Source organism: Trichomycterus rosablanca, chromosome 10, assembly GCF_030014385.1.
Source record: "Trichomycterus rosablanca isolate fTriRos1 chromosome 10, fTriRos1.hap1, whole genome shotgun sequence".
NCBI classification, from domain to species: Eukaryota; Metazoa; Chordata; class Actinopteri; order Siluriformes; family Trichomycteridae; genus Trichomycterus; species Trichomycterus rosablanca.
Genome location: NC_085997.1, coordinates 31,916,518 through 31,940,226, shown reverse-complemented (window position 1 = coordinate 31,940,226; position 23,709 = coordinate 31,916,518). Strand labels below are relative to the sequence as shown.

General features: G+C 40.6%; 1 protein-coding gene across 1 annotated transcript in view; it reads left to right on the top strand.

Moving 5' to 3' along the window:
* Positions 1–7,584, top strand: part of trrap (transformation/transcription domain-associated protein) — a 104,382-nt gene extending 96,798 nt beyond the window's left edge. The window contains exons 68-70 of the mRNA XM_063003169.1: positions 1,568–1,771; positions 5,945–6,139; positions 6,250–7,584. Of these exons, the coding sequence (XP_062859239.1) occupies positions 1,568–1,771; positions 5,945–6,139; positions 6,250–6,534 (684 nt within the window). The 3' untranslated portion in view covers positions 6,535–7,584. The remainder of the gene's footprint in view (positions 1–1,567; positions 1,772–5,944; positions 6,140–6,249) is intronic.
* The last annotated feature ends 16,125 nt before the right edge of the window (positions 7,585–23,709 follow it).

The window sequence follows — 23,709 nt, the reverse complement described above, 5'->3', positions numbered from 1 at the left end:
TATTAAATAAATAAAACTCAAGCAAGAAAATCTGCCACTGGCCAAAACATGCCTAATGCACATCTCCATCAAACGCTTCATGACCAAATGCCCTAAACATCCACATCAGTTTTTTTTTTTTAACCCTGGGTCATGAACCCTGGGTGGGTCACGAGCAAAAAAATGCGTCGTAAGCACAAACACAAAATTTGTGCACAAACGGCCCCTTGTGGAGGCTTTACATTACATCTTGTAAACCACAGTGGGACCAGATTGCCACCATTTTTAATAATTAAGGCATATATTGCTTTGTGTTTTGTTTTGATGTGTTGTTTGTGTTACCTGGGTCGCGGTAAAAATCATGGACAAAATGTGGGTTGCTTGAAAAAAGTTTGAAAAACCCTGAAACCATGAAAATTGAGTGCCCAGGATATTCCACTGGCACACCAGCATCGAGTTTATGAACTCCGCGGTTCGAGGCTCGGTGTTTCCACCGGTTGGCTGGGTGCCATCTAGCAGGCATGATTGGCAGTGCCTGCAGCAGATACTAATTGGCCACCGTATCTGCACGGTGGGGACCGGACTATGTGTGGGTGGGTGGGTCTTCATACACTGTGTAAGGACCCTAATTGGCGAAAGAGACGCCTGTGCAGAAAGCAGGGGCGAGAAGAGGACGTGCTCTCCTCTGATGCAATCTGGTATCTCTCAGCAGCGGGAGGCAAAATTGAGTGTGCTAAATCGGGAGGAAAATGGGGAGAAAATGCATAAAAAAAAAACCCTGATCTAGACAAGCGACAAAAACTTTCCACACGAAAAAGAAATCTTTAGCCAACTCTATGCGGCGGCAACAACACTGAAACTCTTAACAAATCTAAAACTGATAATCCACATCTAAAGAGCAGCGTAACAGAACAGTATTATAGACTGGTACATTAAAAGTCAAATACTAACCTCTCTTGCTGTGACCATAACCACTGTTTAAACATGGCATTAAAAACCTAAATAAATAAACTGTTGTTGGCTAATTTGTCCGGAAAAGCTGTACAAATTTAGGCTCAGAGCCCCTCTAATAGTGCACAAATCATCTAAGATGTTAGAAAATCTTTACAGCTTCCTTATTACACCCAGAGTTGAACTGATGTATTCTGCTGAATCTGTTTCTCCTTTCTCATCGGGCACTAAATTGATTTTACATTCACTGCTGTTGTATTCTGTTTCACGTTATGCTCTTTCCTCAAGTGTGTATGACTGTGTGTGTGTGTGTGTGTGTGTGTGCATGGGTGGGGCATTGTAATAAAAAGTTAACATGCTTGAGACCACTGCACAACAAAAAATTTCTTTTTTGTGGCTTGTTTTTAACAACTATATTAGTTTAGACTCAGTAAACTGTTCCTACTTCACTTTCTTTTTTTACTACATTTTACTGCAGTCTTAATATAAAGTTTACAGATTAAATTGGGATTTTATGGTATATGTATATAAAACATGCGTGTGTAGATTTAGAGACTCTCATTTTGGGTTTGATGTTACTCATTAGTTTCTGTCGCCTGTATAAAGCCCTTATGTGTTTGTTTTTGGGTGCACACAGGTACTGCGGGATATTTTAAAGGAGGTGCAGGGGAACATGGTTCCTCGGAGCATGCTCAAAGAATGGGCTCTGCACACCTTCCCCAATGCTACTGACTACTGGACCTTCCGCAAGATGTTCACCATCCAACTGGCCCTAATCGGCCTGGCCGAGTTCATGCTGCACCTCAACCGCCTCAACCCGGAGATGCTGCAGATCGCTCAGGTAACTGATGCTCCGGTACACCACTCTGATCTACCAAATACTAGATCTACTGTGGGCTTTTTGCCACCATGAAACCATTACTGAATGTCAGTCAGTATAAAATAGTCTTAATTCAAGAATATTTAGTACAACTGAATCTTACCCTTCTGTTAAAATGCTCATGATAACTTCAGTCCACCGGCTTTTTTTTTTTTTTTTTTAAGATCAGTTCAAAAGGTTCAGATTTCTCTGTGTTTTATCCTTACCATTAAATTATACTGGTTTAATGAAAAAAAAATGTATATACAGTGTATCACAAAAGTGAGTACACCCCTCACATTTCTGCAGATATTTAAGTATATCTTTTCATGGGACAAGACTGACAAAATGACACTTTGACACAATGAAAAGTAGTCTGTGTGCAGCTTATATAACAGTGTAAATTTATTCTTCCCTCAAAATAACTCAATATACAGCCATTAATGTCTAAACCACCGGCAACAAAAGTGAGTACACCCCTTAGTGAAAGTTCCTGAAGTGTCAATATTTTGTGTGGCCATCATTATTTCCCAGAACTGCCTTAACTCTCCTGGGCATGGAGTTTACCAGAGCTTCACAGGTTGCCACTGGAATGCTTTTCCACTCCTCCATGACGACATCACGGCGCTGGCGGATATTCGAGACTTTGCGCTCCTCCACCTTCCGCTTGAGGATGCCCCAAAGATGTTCTATTGGGTTTAGGTCTGGAGACATGCTTGGCCAGTCCATCACCTTTACCCTCAGCCTCTTCAATAAAGCAGTGGTCGTCTTAGAGGTGTGTTTGGGGTCATTATCATGCTGGAACACTGCCCTGCGACCCAGTTTCCGGAGGCAGGGGATCATGCTCTGCTTCAGTATTTCACAGTACATACTGGAGTTCATGTGTCCCTCAATGAAATGTAACTCCCCAACACCTGCTGCACTCATGCAGCCCCAGACCATGGCATTCCCACCACCATGCTTGACTGTAGGCATGACACACTTATCTTTGTACTCCTCACCTGATTGCCGCCACACATGCTTGAGACCATCTGAACCAAACAAATTAATCTTGGTCTCATCAGACCATAGGACATGGTTCCAGTAATCCATGTCCTTTGTTGACATGTCTTCAGCAAACTGTTTGCGGGCTTTCTTGTGTAGAGACTTCAGAAGAGGCTTCCTTCTGGGGTGACAGCCATGCAGACCAATTTGATGTAGTGTGCGGCGTATGGTCTGAGCACTGACAGGCTGACCCCCCACCTTTTCAATCTCTGCAGCAATGCTGACAGCACTCCTGCGCCTATCTTTCAAAGACAGCAGTTGGATGTGATGCTGAGCACGTGCACTCCGTTTCTATGGACGACCAACGCGAGGTGTGTTCTGAGTGGACCCTGCTCTTTTAAAACGCTGGATGATCTTGGCCACTGTGCTGCAGCTCAGTTTCAGGGTGTTGGCAATCTTCTTGTAGCCTTGGCCATCTTCATGTAGCGCAACAATTCGTCTTTTAAGATCCTCAGAGAGTTCTTTGCCATGAGGTGCCATGTTGGAACTTTCAGTGACCAGTATGAGAGAGTGTGAGAGCTGTACTACTAAATTGAACACACCTGCTCCCTATGCACACCTGAGACCTAGTAACACTAACAAATCACATGACATTTTGGAGGGAAAATGACAAGCAGTGCTCAATTTGGACATTTAGGGGTGTAGTCTCTTAGAGGTGTACTCACTTTTGTTGCCGGTGGTTTAGACATTAATGGCTGTATATTGAGTTATTTTGAGGGAAGAATAAATTTACACTGTTATATAAGCTGCACACAGACTACTTTTCATTGTGTCAAAGTGTCATTTTGTCAGTGTTGTCCCATGAAAAGATATACTTAAATATCTGCAGAAATGTGAGGGGTGTACTCACTTTTGTGATACACTGTATATATATTAGGACAGTCAGCTGGGCGCTATCTAGCGGGCATAATTGCCAATGCCTGCAGCAGACACTGAGTGGCTACTGTTTCTGCTAGGGCGGGATGACCGGACTATGTTTGTGTAAGGACCCTTATTAGCAGATAGAAAGGCGCCTGGGCAGAGTGCATAGGTGAAAAAGGGTTCCGCTAAGGGCTGTGCGCAGGTCGGAGGAGGCGTGAGCAGCAACATACCCACCTCAACTGCAATCAGGGATTCCCAGCAGCGAAAGACAAATTGACTATGTTAAATTGGGAGAAAAATGGGAGAAAATGCATAAATAAAATAGAAAAAAAAAAGAATTTTGTGTTACTGTACTGTACTGCACTGCACCTGTATATGTATAAATGAATAAAGGCGTTCTTCTCTATATATCCCAGAGCTGCATCGTGCTGTTTGGATGTGAGTAGTGTAGAGTAGATGCTCTGATTATTCATTCACTCTCCAGCTGTCAGGCTTGATTCATTTAAACTCCGAGTGCTGGTGATTGGCTCTGCATCCTTATGCCAGCTCTGCACCCTTATGCCAGCTCTGCACAGGGGCCCCAGGCAGTTGATTTGGGGGCACAGAGTACAATTCGAAAGTCTTTATTAAAAATGATTGTCAAACAGATGCTCAGTCCTCTGATCCTAATCTGCCTTTTTGTGACAGGCGGAGGAGCCGGCAGCTAAGCACCACTATTAAGTCTCTTCACTACATGTTCCCTTTTACAGATCTTATTAGGCACAGGGAGATTACACAGTCCAACACACACACACACACACACACACACACACACACATACATATCTCTGCTTCATTACTGTCTGAAGATCTTCTCTCTGTGTCTGAGCATACACAACCACTTCCACATCCTGCCCCACTCTGCTTATCTCAGGGGTTTCTGGCCGGTTGATGCTTTTTGTTGTTAGTTTTGCACGTTTATTAAAGGACTCGCTCTCTGGGGATCTATTAAGCCTGCATGCCGAATTGGATTTAGAGGCAGGAAAAAAAGTCCATTCATTTAAACATTTTTAATCAGGTGGTTTTCTGAAGTGCTTCACTGTACTGATCTTAAGGGGGAAAAAACTGGAGCCACATCATTCAGCCTGTGTGTTAAGCGTCAAGTCTGAAGTGATACTGGCTTTTGTTTCTTTTACTCTTACTTTTACATTTAGGTTATTTTTGTTCTTACTGTTGTTTATTAAATCTATACATTTTTTTCTTATTATTTTTGTTCTTTTTTTTAACTAATTTTTTTTACTTCTCTTTTGTTCACATCTGTTGCAATGCAATAACAAATTCAGTAAGAAAAAATTTATAATAATATTAATCATACATATACGTGCATTTCAGTGTTGATGCCTGCAACACACTCAAAAAGTCAGGACCGAGTTATGTTTACTATGGTGTTTTAGCACAGTGTTTTGTTAATTAACACTTGAGTAGTTTAGTAATTAAGGACATTATTGTTGTAGTTTTCAAGTGGAATTTTTGTCCGTTTTTGCTGGTTGTGAGACAGTCCATGGTCACTGTTGTGTGACTCTTTTCTTCTTAATGAACCATACATTTTCAATAGGGGACATATCTGAACTGCAGGCAGGCCAGTCAAGCACATGCACTCTGTCTATGAAGCCCCGCTATTGTAGCACGTGCAGAATGATGCATGGCATCGATTTGCTAAAATAACCGTGGACTTACCGGGAAAAAACGCTGCTTTGATGGCAACATGTGTCTCTCTAAAATCCCAACATACTCCTCTGTATTGATGTTATCTTGCCACATATGCAAGTCACCCATGCCATGAGCAATGATGCACCCCCATACCGTGACAGATTTTGGCTTTAGCTTTAGGGATGTGGGTTCAAATCTTGTCTTTAGATATTTCCGGCTAGAAGTTGAAGGTGTGTTTTCTCCTTGCATGTTTGGCTTTCCTAAAAACTCAGGTTTCTCCACACCTCCCAAAACATGTGTGTTAATAAATTGAGATGTTACAAACCAGCCGTAAGTGTAAGTGTGTGAATTGTGGTATGGTGTCCTGTTATACATGGACATTTTTTTCTCTGTTTTATTCTTCACGTGTGCTCAGTGTTTTAAGGTAGGCTCTGGTTGAGGAAGTAACTAAAGATGAATAAATGACCTAAAGAAATCATTGCTGGGATTTTAAAATGTAAGTCTTAGTACCATCCATCAACCTCTCTTTTACGAAACCATGTTTTTTTCATTTCTTTAACAGGACACAGGAAAGCTTAATGTCTCCTACTTCCGCTTTGACATCAATGATGCCACCGGTGATCTGGATGCCAACCGGCCTGTTCCCTTCCGCCTGACGCCCAACATCTCAGAATTTCTTACCACCATTGGTGTGTCTGGTCCCCTCACCGCCTCCATGATCGCCGTCGCTCGCTGTTTCGCCCAGCCCAACTTTAAGGTAGCCCTCATTTTATGTCAAACAACAACATACCCAACAGATAAAAGATGAATTTACTGTACTGACTGACTGGATTTGTGTTTTTCATAATTTTATGTCCATTCTTTTAGGTGGATGGCATTCTGAAAGCGGTACTAAGAGATGAGGTCATCGCATGGCATAAAAAGACTCAGGAGGACACGTCCATGCCACTGTCTCCTGCTGGACAACCAGAGAACATGGACAGCCAGCAGTTGGTGGCACTGGTCCAGAAGGCTGTGACGGCCATCATGACACGCCTGCACAACCTGGCTCAGTTTGAAGGAGGAGAGAGTAAAGTGAACACTCTGGTCGCGGCTGCTAACAGCCTGGACAACCTGTGTCGCATGGACCCTGCCTGGCACCCGTGGCTCTAGAAACACCATGGAAAAAATAATGCACCATGGGAAAAGGCCTTAATTCACTCCCATATCTCAGACAGAGTGAAACCATCACTGTGAAGCAGTTTGCTTGAATGTCAGGGTTTATTGTGTCTGTTGGCACATCCGGTGAAACACGCTGGGTTTTCGTTAACCTGTAGGACTTTTTTTGGTAGGTAGGATGAAATGATGTGCAAATCGTAATTGTGGGGAAAATGAATTAAGTTATTGTGAGTTGTGTTATAGAGGGCTTTCTTTCAGCCGATCATTCTCACCACCGTTAAAAGCAGCTATGTGCTTAAAAGAGCAATACACTTCTTTTTATGACAACTACAGCTGAGAAAAAGTGCTGGACTTTTGTTTGATAGAAAGAGCATTTGAATTGGCTCTACAGGTTGAATATTCTGTGTCGTTACCCCAGTTTCTGTGGTTTTTACTGTTCCCCCAGTCTCAGGTTTGAGAGCTTGTTTTCATAAATCTGCTAGTCAGTCACATTTAGCATTGTGCTTTGTATTTTTTTTTTTATTTGTGACTTCTGACGTATATGAATTAAGCACATCGTTGTTGATTATGTACATCATGTGAATTATATTATAGTAAATTATATCCATAGGTTCCCCTTTTCAGTTTAATACTAAGCTAGTTCTTTTGGTGTGGATTTCTATGAACTGCACGACTGTCAAATCCTTATTAAGTCCCCTTGTCATGTCTGTGATCTGACAGATTCTGTAAAAACAAAGCACATTGATTTATTATCATACAGAACTAAGCAATAGACGTGATTATTCATGTTTTACCAGGCAAACGTTTTATAAAACCAGCCATTCATACTACACAGAAAATGAAGTATTAAGCCTCTACCAAAAACGTTAACTCTTAGTTTCAGTGCCCTCTTAAATGTTTCTATGTTGCTGATAGATGTAGACACATTTGTACATGTCCTCACGTTTTCTAATGGTACGCTACACTGTGCCAATCCAAGAACTGTTACTGAACAATGTAAATATGCATTTTGTTTTAAATAAAATGCTCTTTTTAGAAAATGAACCAATGACCGTCTTACTAGCTAAGCCAGCAAGTTACAGTGGACCCCCTCAGCCAAAAAATACTGCAAATGAAGGGGTCGATTGTTTGTATTTTTATTCAACATCATAGATTTATTGTAGCACTTAAGATTAGATTAAGAATTGTTTTTCTAGTCGCTTTCACTTTCTGTATTTTTTTCAGCCTTTGTTTGATTAAGTACAATAATCAAGACAACGGATCCTAACAGCAAAGAAGGAACTATTCAAGAACACAAAAGCAAAAACACTCCTAAAATTCCTGTCAATAACAAAACTAAAGCAGCACATACAGTTTATCCAGAAAGTATTCACAGCGCTTCAGTTTTTCCTCCTTTTGTTGTTACAGGCTTTTTCCAAAATAGGTTAAATTAATTTTTTTCCCTCAAAATTCTACACACACACACACACACACTCACACTCTCTCACACACACACACACACAATACCCCCATGATGACAAAATGAAAAAAGTTTGTTTTATATTTTTGCAAATGTATTAAAAATAAAACAAAAATATCATATGTACATAAGTATTCACAGCCTTTGCCATGACACTCAAAATTGAGCTCAGATGCATCCTGTTTCTACTGATCATCCTTCAGCTGTTTCTACAACTTACTACTACCACCTGTGGTAAATTAATTTTATTTGACATGATTTGGAAAGGAACACACCTGTATATAAGGTCCCACAGTAGACAGTGCATGTCGGAGCACAAACCAAGCCATGAAGTCCAAGAAATTGTCTGTAGACTTCCAAGACAGGATTGTATCGAGGCACAGATCTGGGGATGGTACAGAAAAAAAATTCTGCACAATGGAAGGTCCCAATGAGCATTAATGGAAGAAGTTTGGAACCACTAGGACTCTTCCTAGAGCTGGCCGCCCGGCCAATCTGAGCGATCAGGGTAGAAAGGCCTTAGTCAGGGAGGTGACAAGAACCCGATGGTTACTCTGACAGAGCTCCAGTGTTGCTCTGTGGAGAGAGGAGAACCTTCCAGAAGGACAACCATTTCAGCAGCACTCCACCAATCAGGCCTGTATGGTAGAGTGACCAGACGAAAGCCACTCCTCAGTAAAAGGCACATGACAGCCCATCTGACCTGAATGCCAAGCATTATGTCTGGAGGAAACCAGGTACCACTCATCACCTGGCTAATGTCATTCCTACAGTGAAGCATGGTGGTGGCAGCATCATGCTGTGGGCATGTTTTTCGGGAGCAGGAACTGGGAGACTAGTCAGGGTCGAGGGAAAGATGACTGCAGCAATCTACAGAGACCATGTATTGCAACTGTAACAGTTGTGCCAGTTACAATTGGTCTTAATTACCTAAATAGTGTTGTAGCTTAATAAAAAAATTGCTGCTGCGGCGTCTGTAGTCCATAATTACACATTGGGAGTCGCAACTATATTTTGATATTTCTGAACTAACCCTGGTGCTGTGTGTGGCTAGTGTACAGCTCCAGAGACTTGGGTTCAGTTCCTGCTCTGTTATTTCAGTGTGGCATGTCAAGTTTTTGCCAACTACTTTATTTTTGGGTCTGCTTGAGTGTTCCTTGCATTTGTGTGTTCCCGCGATCGCTGTGTGTTGCCATGAACCTGACTGGGATAAAGCAGTTAGTGAAGATAAATGAACCCACACAAGAGGAAGATCCAGTGCACTGGGGCGGAAGAGATTCAGAAACAGAGTCATCGATATAGAATAGTGCATTTGTTTAAAACTACGGCCTTGACTGCTTGCCAGCTAGTGTTTGCCACAGAGTTCATTCTGCCCTGCACTTCTGTCAACACCTACACACCCTGCTTTCCTGCTGTCCTACACAACCTGCTTAGCACTGAGGACTCGCCACCTCCGGGGTTGCTCATCTTAAACTCAGCTTTCATCATATCAGCTTACTGGAAACAACCACATATACAGTAATATGGTTCTGTAAAAAATCAGAACAGAATTTTACAACACACAAGTCTGAGATCAACGTACAAAATGTGACATGTTGACTCTGGTGGTGTAAAGCGCACTGTTGTTGGACTTCACTGCAGTGGAAGCTCATTCTCTGAGTTTTGTTTTACTACATGGTCTGACAAACTACTGTGGTCTGGAACAGCCTTTTTTGCACCACGGACTGATTTCATATAAGATATAATTTCATGGGCGCCCAGGTGGCGCAGCGGGATATTCCGCTAACGCACCAGCGCCGAGATTTTGAACTCCTCGGTTCGAAACTCGGCGTTGAAACCGGTTGGCTTTACACTGTTTACACTGTGAAGACAGTGAAGCATGGTGGCGCAAGCATCGTGATATGGGGATGTTTCTCATACTATGGTGTCGGGCCTATTTATCGCATACCAGGGATCATGGATCAGTTTGAATACATCAAAATACTTGAAGAGGTCATGTTGCCTCATGCCGAAGAGGAAATGCCCTTGAAATGGATGTTTCAACAAGACAATGACCCCAAACACACCAGTAAGCGTGCAACATCTTGGTTCCAGACCAACAAGATTAACGTTATGTAGTGGCCAGCGCAATCTCCGGAACAAAAAACCAAGACATGCAGTGGAATTGTGGAATGTGGTCCAATCGTCCTGGGCTGGAATAACTGTTCACAGGTGCCAGAAGTTGGTTGACTCCATGAAACACAGATGTGAAGCAATTCTCAGAAACAATGGTTATACAACTAAATATTAGTTTGGTGATTCACAGGAAAGCTAAATATTTAAGCATTTTTTAGTTTACACAGTAAATGTTTGCATTTGTAAAGACACTGCTATTTTTTTGAACAGCATAATATTCCCTTTTCTTCACTTTCTGTAATGTAATAACAAATTTGATAAATTTTAATTCATGTTTTGATTTGGAAAAGAATGTGCAGTGTTCTCAATGCATTTGTGTGTATGAAAATAAAAGCTATTATAAGAACTTTGAGCTTTATTCACTTTTTTTAAACACACTGCTATTATTTTGAACACAACTGTGTGTGTATATATACAGTGGTGGTAAAAAAAATAGCAGTGATTTAAAAAAAAAAGTGAATAAAGCACAAAATCATTATAATACCTTTTATTTCCATAAATGCAAATGCACTGAAAATACTACACTTTTAATTCTAAATCAAAACATTAACAACATTTAGCCATTTTGTGTTAATCCTTTACAGAAAATTAAGAAAAATTAATTTTAGGCTGTTCATAAAAATAGCAGTGCCAGCATTTTTCTTTAAAAACTCAAAAAATGTATCTATAAACTGAAAATGTTTGAGGTTTCACTTTACTTTAAATTACTGAACAAATTTTTTGTGACATTACAATTGTTTCCGATATCTGTGTTGCATGGCATCGACCAACTTCTGGCACCTCTGAACAGGTATTCCAGTCCAGGATGATTACACTACATTCCACAGTTCTTCTTCAATTTTGGGTTTTGCCTCAAAAAAACGTGTTTCGGATGTCAGCCCACAAGTTCTCTATGGGATTGAAGTCAGGGGATTGGGCTGGTCACTCTATTACCTCAATCTTGTTTGTCTGTAACCAATATGTTTTGGGTCATTGTCATGTTAAAACACCCATTTTAAGGGCATTTCTTCTTTGACATAGGGCAACATGATCTCCTCAAGTATTCTGATATATTTAAACTGATCCATGATCCCTCGTATGTGATAAATAGACGTAACACCATGGTATGAAAAACATCCCCATATCATTTTGTACCACCATGCTTTACTGTCTTCACAGTGAACTTTGACTTGAATTCAGTGCTCGAGGGTCGTCTGACATACTGTCTACGGCCACTAGACCCAAAAAGAACAATTTTGCTTTCACCAGTCCACAAAATGTTGAGCCATTTCTCTTTGGACCAGTCAATGTGTTCTTTGGAAAATTTGAACCCATTCAGGACATGTCTTTTTCTTAATGGGACTTTGTAAGGAGTTCTTGCTGGTAAATTGGCTTCACTTAATCATCTTCTGTACTCACTGGTAACTTCAGATGTTCCTTGATCTTTCTGGAGGTGATCATTGGCTGAGCCTTTGCCATTTTGGCTATTCTTCGATCCTTTCGAACAGCAGTTCCACGCTTCCTTCTGCGTCTTTCAGGTTTTGGTTTTCACTTCAAGGCATTTGAGATCATTTTAGATGAGCAGCCAATAATTTGCTGCACTTTTCTGTATGTTCTTTCCCTCTACAATCAACTTTTTAATCAAAGTACGCTGTTCATCAGAACAATGTCTGGAACAACCCATTTTACCCAGTATTTCAAAAGGAAATGTGCTATGACCAACCTGTGCAACATTTGCCACCCTCCTACCTTAAATAAGGGCCAAAATGGACACCTGGGACTTCACCAATTGAACTCCTTACTGCTATTATTTTGAACAACCCCCTTTCAATCAATGCTTCGATTACTCAGAATGAGCGGCATGCAGGTGTTAATTGTTGGGTTTGTTTTGTTTTCATTACTCTACTACACTTTCAAGTAAATTTTTTGCTATGTAGAAATAGCATTTCTACTAGAAACAGTGATTTATCAGGTTAATGGTGTTTGACTGCTATTTTTTTTAACACCACTGTGTGTATATATATATACTTTCAAATATATATATATATATATATATATATATATATATATATATATATATATATATATATATATATATTTGAAAGTATGTGGAAACAAAAATGTTTGAATGTGTGACACCCCGCTATGGACAGGTGCTCAGTCCTGGTATCATCATGCTAACACAACTTAATCTCTAAAAGGCGGAAGCAGTTACAGAAGATAAATGAGTCAAGTGTGGTGGATGAAAGAACAACAATCCAGGACCTAAATACAGTGACATCTACAGAAATAAAACTGCAATCAGCTCCTGACCTTATATTAAAGCTCAGAACGTGCAGTACTGTTGCTTTCTGTGATCAAATCAACCTGTATTACTAACAACCAGTTTAACATGACGACGTGTATCAAAGTGTTTTACTTTGACCTCCTGCAGCTTATTCACAGTCAAACTAAAAGTGGATTGAGGACGGAAAGAGGACGGACTCTTTAAAAGATAGGATGGGTTTCATCAGAGGTTTGGGTACCTCTCCATGGCCTATAGATGTCTGGACTGATAACAGGAGGAGATGAGGAAGCTGATTGATGGAGCCCCGCGGGGAGTGTGGGGTACCGTGATTGGCACACACGTCAAGTGCAGAAGAATCACTGTCTGCCTGAGGCGCTGTCAAGAGCAAATACACCCTCCATAATATCGTCTGCAGCCTACAATTACACCCACGTGTTTGAGTTCATTCTAATGAAAGAGCTTTTGATCATGATGGAAAGTGATTCAATGTAAAATTATGTAGCTGCTTCTGCTGCTGTCTAATGAGGAAATCAGCTGAAATCTATCCAACTGCAACGTTTCCAAGTCATAGCTTAGTAAAACTGAACTAGTTTTTAATAATTAAGAATGAATTGTCCATATTTCATACATAGGAAATAATCATTCATAAACTATTCATTTATCAGGAATTACTTTATCCAAACCGGGGTCACACTGGGTGAAGTGCCACACGGAAACACTGGGTGCAAAGCAGGAATTTACCCTAAATCAGACATCATTAGATCTCAGGGGTACCCACCTGGCCACCACATGGACAGCAACATCCTGGTCTTGTGCGACATTCACACCACCTACTACACCATCCGTAGTTTAACCTGCCAAAGAGTCTTTCCAGCCAATCATTTTTGTCAAATGTAAGCCCTGCTTAACAGTATGTACTGTTATTGTGAAGAGGAAACATCTAAAAGCAGCAACAGTTCAGCCATGCATGCTTGTACAGTAGATTGGCTGTTTGCTGATTCGTTTAACTTGTTAGCTTGTAAAACCCACCTAACATTTACTCAACTTCAATTCTCGTTGTCCCTGGAGCAACTTAAGCAGAAACAGTTTGTCAGAAGCTTCATGGATTGTTTTTTTTGTTTGTTTGTTTTGTTTGTTTTTAATGGCAGAGCCACTGCACATAAGCTTAAAATCTGCAAAAAAGGGAGGGTGGATTGTAGGGAGGGTGTAAAGCACCACATCATTTGACTCTCAGCAGAAATGCATTCTCAGAAGCAATGATTCACACTTTTCTTTTTGACAGGTGAGTCCAGGTTTGGCAAGAGAACCTACGCAAATGTGAGAATTGTGCCAACTGTAAAGTCTGATGGAGGAGGACTGGTTTGTATGCTTTTTTTGATCATTTGTTAAAATTGAATGAAAATCATAATTCTTCTGGACACAATGACGTTCTATTGCATTTAGAGAAGCCCTTTCAAGTTTGAGCACAACAATGCTTCTGTTCCCAGAGTGAGGGTCATAATAAGATAGTTTGCTATGTCAGAGTAAATGTGACTGACCAACATCAGTAATTCTCTTTTCACTGCACATCTAGTGGAATTTGGATTCTTAAAAGTGTGGAGGCTGTTATAGCATCAAACAACAGACCAACTAGTTAACAAGATACACAAGAGGTCTACAAGAAAATAAAGATGTGGCATTCAGGTGTCCTCATACTTTTGGCCATGCTATTTATTTTATGAGGAAACCAAACCTCTGCTGCATGTCCTCTGCAGGGGGCATGGTGGCTCAGTGGGTAGCACCGTCACCTCACAGCAAGAAGGTCTTGGGTTCGATTCCCGACATTAAACTTGTGAACTGGTGAATCTTGTGTAACCAGTAACTACCTGTCCTGTCATGAATGTAACCAAAGTGTGTAAAACATGATGTTAAAATCCTAATAAATAAATAAATAACTCCCATCCAACACCTGATATTTTATTTTTTTAAGCGCGTCCAATTACCCGATTGCGTCATGCTTCCTCTCTACCAATGCCGATCCCTGCTCTGATTGAGGAGAATGAAGCTAACCCACGCCCCTTTCGACACATGGGCAGCATGCCGTATGCATCTTATCACCTACACTTTGATGAGTGCAGTGCTGCTCAGCGTTGTGTACGGAGAGACACCCTGAGAGCACTCTTTTCCCATCTCTGTGCAGGTGCCATCAATCATCTAGCACAGGTCACAATTGCACCAGTCATGAGAGAGAGAGAGACCCCATCTGGCTTAGTCCCGCCCATCTGAACAACAGGCAGAGCTGAGATTCAATACGATGTATTCGAGATCTCAGCTCTGGTTCCAGCGTGTGCTTTTACCACTGTGCCACCTGAGCGCCCCCAACACCTCTGATATAATTTTAATGTGACTAACGTCAGTTATTCTCTTTTTGCTTGAAATCTAGTGGAGTTTGGGTTCTAAAAAATGTGGAGGCTGTTATAGCATCAAATAGCAGACCAACTAGTTAACAAGATGGTTTGCAAGATAATGTAAATAAAGATTCAGCTGTCCATATACTTCTGAACCTGTAGTATTTTTTTAGGAGAAAACCTTTGCTGAATGTCCAACAGAAAAATGCAGACTTTTTTCTCCCAGTCTAGTTTCATAGCAGAGGGATGAGTGTCTTCCTCACTGATGATTTATTCAATCTGAAGCAAAAATATATGATCACACATGTTTATGCATAGAGGGAGGAATATAAACCATATCACTCGCTTATGAATCTCAGAACAGCTACAGCACGGCAGCCACTGCAGCGCGTCGTCTCCAAGGTGACACATGGTGATGCGTCACAAGCTGAAAGTTGCTTAAAAGGTGCATGTAGTGCAGGGCTGATTTGACGCACTTCCATCATTCCTGAATCTGAGATGGCTCACTGCTTTCTCCACTCGGGCGTTTATCACAATATGTTTGCTGTGGCCGGATCACTGGAGAGACTGCAGGAATGTCAGGCTGCATGTAGGTCAACATGAAGAAAACTCAGTTAAAAGCAGATGTGTATTTTGATGTTCAAGCCAAACTGATCAGTGTCTGTAAAACAGAAGCCCAACCTTAACGTTCAGATGCATTTACCCAGGTCCTGAGACTTTCTACAATGAGTAAAGTAAATTCAACTACATAAACAAAAACAAACAACATATATCTAGTTGATTTCTATTTATTTTTTGTATTTTCTGTTTCTTCCCAATTTTTCTCCTGATCGTAATTCGCCTCTATTGCTGGAGACCTTCCACTCCTGACTTAAGAGGGTTGCAAAAGTCACACGCCCCCTCCGACCGTATGCAGTACCAACCGCATCTTTTCATCTGCACAAGACGGGTTCATATGGGGATCTGTATCACGCACTGATCCCCATTATCCTCCGTCTCTGTGCAGGCACTATCGATCAGCCAGCAGAGGCCACAATTGCAGCATTTATAAGGAATCCCTGTGCAGTCATTGTCCCGCCCCTCACAGACACACAGCCAATCGTGTGTCTGTGTAAGCACCTAGCCGGCTGTAAGCAGAGCTAAGATTCAAACCTGAGAGGTTTGAAAAACCCTTTCCTAGATAACAGTTCCTACTAGAGATGGAAGAGATACACATTGTAAAGGTGGCAAACTTCTGCAAATGAAGGGCAGTGATCACAAAGAACTAACAGTTTTCTTCTCATGTTGGCTGCACAGTGATGGACTACACAGGGATAAAATTTATAAAGCGATTTTCCCTCCAGAATTTTCATTATTTGTGGGAACACGTCTGATTTGTAATCAAATTGCTCACTGGTGATGACGCTTCCGGTGTGAACACAGTGATGAGCGATCAGCAATTCGGGAGACAAGAACTGAAAAATCACTGTCGGTCTGAATGTGATGAAGTCAGTGGGTAAATATGCAGTGCCCTGTGATAGACTAGTACTCGATCCATGATGTCTTTCCAGGTAGCACCAGCCCAGCCACAACCAAGTTAGGGTAAATAAATGAATCTCACTTGTGATTTAATAATAATTATCCTATAAAGTCACAGAGATTTGGATGCATTAGGTTGGGCCCCACTCCCTTGTAGAGCTGCAGTTCTTCAATTTCCACATTAATTACAGAATAAAGTGCATTTTGAGAGTGAGCCACTCCTGCACCATGTTTAATAGAGAGTATTTTCTGGACTGCTGGTTTCCCTCATTATGGTCTTGTCTTTGGGTGCTTGTCAGACACCTTTTACATCCTAAATCAATTAAACACTTTCCTCTCCAAGTGTCCTGATCTTTTAGCAGGTAGGGGGGGGGGGGGGGGGGGGGGCTGCCGCCTGTGTCTGACAGGACAACTTTTCCCAGCGCAACCCCCCCACACTCTCGGCACACTGATTTAATTTGGTTGGTAATATGAGGATTGGCACGTTCAGCCTAAGTTCACTCCAAAGTAAAATTGGACAAGGGCATTGGAGCTTTACCATGTATAACTGTCTCACCTTGACAGCTGGCTGATTGGGCTGAGGATTGCCTGCAAAGTGCACCTGAATGGACTGCACACACCAATTCATTTAGGTCTATGCCAGGGGGATTCAGGCCTGAAGACGTTATGAAGATGGAGGGAAGTGAGCAAAAAACACTGTGCAGAGGAAAAGAAAGACAAGCCCAAGTTGTGAAGTCTCTTAACAGTTTGAATCCAGGCCAAAACTCTATAGCACGATAAAAGCACAGGCCCTAATCATTATAATGTTTCAGTAGAGGATTTAAGGTGTGCCTGTCTTTGCTTAACACCGTCATTATCTTTTTCAGGACCTCCCTCCTGCAGCTTTAATCTAGAAGTGCTGACACAGCAGACAGAGCTGGTGATTAGATTACGTCTTACTTCTGTGACTAAACCACTGTTAACATTAGAGGGAATGTCAGTGATTTTCTGGGACTCTTTACTGTCCTTGCTTTAATATGTATTCAGATATAAATAACAAGCTACATCTGTTGGTAAAATCCTGATAATCATGGAGACCAGTGGTTTTATGTATTAAGGTTGTGGACTCTGAACAATCCACCGATAAGGCATAACATTATGACCACCTTCCTAATATTATGTAGGCCCCTCCTTTGCTGCCAAAACAGTCCTGCAACTGTGATGCTCTGTGTATTCTGACACCTTTCTATCAGAACCAGCATTAACTTCTTCAGCAATTTGAGCTACAGTAGCTCGTTTGTTGGATCGGACCACACCAGTCAGCCTTCGCTCCCCATTTGCATCAATGAGCCTTGGCCACCCATGACCCTGTCGCCGGTTTACCACTGTTCCTTCCTTGGACCACTTTGGATAGTAACTGACCACTGCAGACCGGGAACACCCCACAAGAGCTGCAGTTTTGGAGATGCTCTGACCCAGTCATCTAGCCATCACAATTTTGCCCTTGTCAAACTCACTCAAATCCTCACGCTCACCCATTTTTCCTGCTTCTAACATCAACTTTGAGGGTAAAATGTTCACTTGCTGCCTAATATATCCCCCCCACTAACAGGTGCCGTGATGAAGAGATAATCAGAGTTATTTACTTCACCTGTCAGTGGTCATAATGTTATGCCTGGTCGGTGTAATCTACATTAAAAACAATAGTTATAAAAAAGTTCAACATTTACATTTTTGGCATTTAGCAGACGCTTTTATCCAAAGCGACTTACAATACTGTGACAGTATATTTTCTAAGCAATTGAAGGTTAAGGGTCTTGCTCAAGGGCCCTTAATATGTGCCAACAGTGGCAACCCACCAGTGGTGGGACTTAAACCAGTGACCTTTCAGTACTTTAACCACTAGGCTGCAACTGCCTATACATGCACATGAAGGAATATGCAAAGTCTCTTGAAGTACATGTACAGGCAGTTGTAACCTAGTGGTTAAAGTATTGGACTAGTAATCAAAAGGTTGCTGGTTCAAGCCTTTAAATCATGTACACATATATTGAGGTAAGAAATGATGATTACGCAGATATAAATAATAATTTCATATTAATAATAAAATCATATTAAAGTATGTGCGTTTAGATAGTCTTGTTTACAATTAATAAAACATTTAATACGGAAAATTATACTGCACACAAATGAGATCTATGATCTAATGATCTATCAAATTAAAACAGCAGGTGGAAGGTTAGCTCTTTCTTTGTTTGCTCGGGTTTTTAACCAATGACTTTACCTTTCTTTCACTTCTCAGAAATGTGCCGGGTTTATTGAGCTTTGCTGTCTCAAGTGTAACCCTACATTTAGTAAAAATAATACCTTTATGAGTTTAATGATATAACACTATCTATTAACTATTATTAACTATTATTGCTATTTTATTATTATTATATATTAACACACATTATTAGTACAGTATAATGACCGTGTGCAGTTCTGCACAGTGACGACTCTGCTTTTCTGCTTCTTTTAAATGTAAATGTTTTTTATTATTAGAATTATTATTATTTTAATTATTATTATTATTTTTGCTGCATGCTTCACATAACCAGCTCTGACAGTCTCTTTCAGTAGCTCTCTGCCTTCGTTTCTCTTTCTCACTTTACTTTGTAAAGAATACATTTTTGTTGCCTTTTTTGACCCAGTCATTGTTTTGTAACATTCATCTTAATAAGGCTGGTTCTGAGAGTTAATAGGTCTATTAATGGCTTTCATTATGGAAAGTGTTTGAACATTTTCTGTGTAAATAAGGGTGTGAATACATCCACGTCTCCATTGTAACAAGCAAATGTACTTTGTTTTTACTGCTTTGGATTTATAATGAAAAACCAAGCACACACTTTTTTTTATTTTTTGGCATCTGATGTGTGGACATTCTCCTTCAGTAAATACTGAATTGAATTGCTTAATTGATTGTTCCATTAGTTATGACAAGTCGTCCAGGGCCTGCAGACACAAAGCAGCCCCAGACCATCACACTACCTCCACCATGTAGTATGATACATCATCATGACAAGAGCATACTGGTATGATGTTCTTGTAGTGGAATTCAGTTATAGCTTTATGAAATAAGACCCCTGTCTTCCTAAAGTTCCACCTTTTACTTATCAGTCCACAGAATTTAACTTAAATATCTTAGGGGCCCATCTACATGTTTTTTTTTTTTTTTTATGTGAGATGAGCTGTTGAGTTTTTTTTTTTTGGTCAGCAGTGGTTTGCATCTTGCAAATCTCTCATGGACATTTTTGTCCAGTGTCTTACTTATTATAGAATCATGTACAATTGACTGAAGCAAGTGAGACCTGCATTACCTTTATGACCTCTTGGATGAGTTGTTGATGCATTCCAAGTGTTTTCCATTGTTGATAATGGCTCTTCATGTGGTTCACTAAAGCCCCTGAGCCTCAGCAATGGCTTTGTAACCCTTTCCAGACTGGTAGATTTTAATGACTTGGTTTCACATTTGTAATTGAATCTCCTCAAAACAGGGCACGATGTGCTGCTTTTAAAGACCTTTTTATGACTTTTAAGACTAGGATGAGTAGCCACTGAAATGTTCCCAAGTAAGGACAAGTCACAAACTGCCAATCGGTTGTTGAATGGTCAAGTCTCATTGATGCTAGAGGACTTGAAGGCTATGGCATTTGGACCAACTGAAGGGCTACTGTGTCTCAGGGTCCAGATATTTTTAATACTGGTGATAAGGTGAATGTTACAACACACAGAGCGTCAAACTCCTTTGTGTATGGGGCTGCATAGTCACAGAACAGCCAATGTGTCCAAGCTTACTCCTGTCCACTGTTGACAGTGCAGCACAGCTCTGTAGGTATCAGAACTGGACATCAAGGTCAACTTGTCTGACAAATTCTGTTTTCTCCAAGATCAAGTGGATGACAAGATCACAGGATGACATGATCAAGAGATGTCACCAGGATACAGACCTACCAGAAACCACAGGACTCCTTCAGATATCATGTGGAGACCATGCTTCAGCAGGTCAGTGTGGCTTTGTAACACTGCTTCTAATGCAAACTAGATGAATGTGTGATAACCTGACTGAATATTAGAGAGCATACCAGATGTTTTCAAATGCTAATAGCCTTTACTGGTAATCAGACAGCTGAGATAGAGCAACTTGACATGAAAACCTCTTTTGAGTGCTGTCATAAAAACGTACTTAGAAATGTTATCACTTGTATCACTTGAAGATACTGTATGTCAGGTTATAGCAATCAAAGACCTCTAAGATCTCCCTCTAAGCTCTCTCAGCTTATCAGCTTGTCTGAGGTCTGCAGAGACAGACCCTCTATTCTGCTTGGTATGGCTTCAAACCCTTACTGAATTCTTTTCAGGTAGACTTTAGAACATGCCATTAGGTGTTTCTGTTCTATTGTTTGTGATGATAAGGACATTTTTGAAACAGCCAACAAATTGAGAGTATATGTATATATGTATATGTATATATCCACTCTCATATATAGTGCTTCATATATAGTAACTGTATATATAAATTATATATATACAATGACCAGGCATAACATTATGACCACTGACAGGTAAAGTGAGTGGTAGTGGGTGGGATATATTAGGCAGCAAGTGAACATTTTATCCTCAAAGTTGATGTTAGAAGCAGGAAAAATGGGCAATGGGGTTTGAGCGAGTTTGACAAGGGCCAAATTGTGATGGCTGGACAACTGGGTCAGAGCATCTCCAAAACTGCACCTCTTCTTGGTCTGCAGTGGTCAGTATCTATCAAAAGTGGTCCAAGGAAGGAAGAGTGGTAAACCGTCGACAGGGTCATGGGCGGCCAAGGCTCATTGATGCACGTGGGGAGCAAAGGCTGGCCCGTGTGGTCCGATCCAACAGACGAACTACTGTAGCTCAAATTGCTGAAGAAGTTAATGCTGGTTCTGATAGAAAGGTGTCAGAATACACAGTGCATCACAGTTTGTTGTGTATGGGGCAGCAAAAGAGGGACCAACACAATATTAGGAAGGTGGTCATAATGTTAGAGAGAGCTTTACTGAATTATTTCATGAAGACTTTAGAACATGCCATTAAGTGTTCTGTTGTATTGTTTGTGATGATAAGGACATTGAAACAAGATTACATGCTTTTTCATGCTGGAGCTTTTCAGAGCTGTCAATCTATCTATTTAGCTGCCAAATATTAACTACTACACAACTTTGTCTCCATTTAATTAGAGAAGACCTGCTGTAGTGATCCTTTACAAGATATTTTTCATTTTTTGAACAGCAGGTCACATGTCGGTGTCAAGTGCTACAGCACATCCAGAGATGAACATTAAGCACTTAACAATGCAGATAATATCTAGTGTCAACAAGTCTGTATTTTTTAAGAACCAGACTATTGTGTTATGGGGCAGTGGTTGCTCAGGTGTAAAGATACTGGAATAGTGATCAAAAGGTTGCTGGTTCAAACCCCACCACTGCCACCAAGTTGCCACTGTTGGGTTCATGAACAAGGCTCTCAACCCTCCATTGCTTTCACTGTATTCAGTCATAATTATTGGTCACTTTGGATAGAAGTATCTGCTAAATGTTGTTATAAACCTGGAGTACATGGACTTTACATTGTTTAATTTCTCTGCAGATACAACGTTTAGAAATACTTTAAAAGTACACTAAGGGCGCTCAGGTGGTGCAGTGTTAAAACACGCACGCCACTTGTCGGTTCGGATCTCAGCTCTGCCACCCAGCCAGCTGGGTGCCTATATGAACAACGATTGGTTTGTTGTTCAAGGTCGGGGATTCCTCATAACTGATGCAATTATGACCTCTGCTGGCTGATCGATAGCGCCTGCACTGAGACAAGGGATGATGGGGATCAGGGTGTGTCTCTCCATACACAAAGCTGATTCACATGTGAACTCGCCTTGTGCAGATGAAAAGATGCAGTCTGCTGCTGCACACCTGTTGGGGGGGGGGAGTAGTCACGGCTCTCCTCAGTCAGAATGGAGGTCAACATCAGTAGAGAGGAAGCGTAATGCAATCGGGTAATTGGATATGATTAGATTGGGAGAAAATTGGGGGAAATTGGCAAAAAAAAAAAAAAACACTCAATAATGATACAACACCCTCACCACCTACAGTCCAGCACTTATGGAATGGTTACATTGAGGTGTGTGCTTTGTTTGACTACAATTATCTTGTCATTATGTGAAGTGATCAATGACATATGTTACTCATAATTTTGTGCATCACACTATTATTGTTGTATATTTTCATTCATTAATTTATTCTATAGTTCTTCCTATAGCTCAGTGTGGTTTGTGTAATCTGAGGTCTCTTGCTCTTCTATTGCTCTAAACTCATGTATTGTTTTAAATTAGATGCTGCTTCCCGTCTATAGCACTTTAAATAAAAGTGCTTGTGAAAGAAATATTTAAATGTAAATGCCTTTTACAGCATCTCCAGTATTTATGGTCACAATTTAGCAGTTAAATAAATATACTGCCAAATAACAAGATATGGGCTTCCAAATGGTGCTCCATAAGAGCATTCACCCTGCTGGCTGAGACGTTTCATCCTCCTGTATAGCCGACTGTCATGCTAAAGTGAAGCAATTTAAATCTGCAGCAACTTAAATAGTAGAACATGTGCTAAAATAATTCTACACCTAATAGCTTGCATTGTTGTATTGTGTCTATTGAACAGCTATAATGTGTAAAATCCTCCTGACATGTTCTTTCCTTTCATTGTGTTTTATAACTGCTCCTGGTGTGGCACTGCGTCTCCAGGCTGGGACAGTGTGAGCATGTTATGTCCAGTTCATTTCCACCTCCATTGGAGAGAGACGGCTGCTGAGACTCTTGGACCTCAGGAGAGATAAGTGACAACAGCCAGTCACACCACATGACAGATTGAAACAATACAGTGAAGGACAGTGAGACTCTTTGACTGATTGATTGTCAGATACTTTAAGACAGCCAGAAAAACACCTGAATATAAGTCCTGTGTATAAGTACTGAATATGAGAGCTGAATATACTGTAAGTGTGGAATATAGGTACTAAATATGTGAGCTTGATATGACTACTGAATATAGGTGCTGAATAAGAGTACATAATATGAGTACTAAATTTAAGTGGTGAATATAAGTTTTGATTATAGGTACTAAATTTGAGTGCTGAATATGAGTACTAAATATAGCTACTGAATATGAGTAATGAATATGAGTACTGGATATAAGTGCTGAATAAAGGTACTGAATATAAGTGCTGAATAAAAGTGCTGAATATAGGTACTGAATATACTGTACCTTCTGAATATGATTGCTGAATATACCTACATAATATGAGTGCTGAATATACGTTCT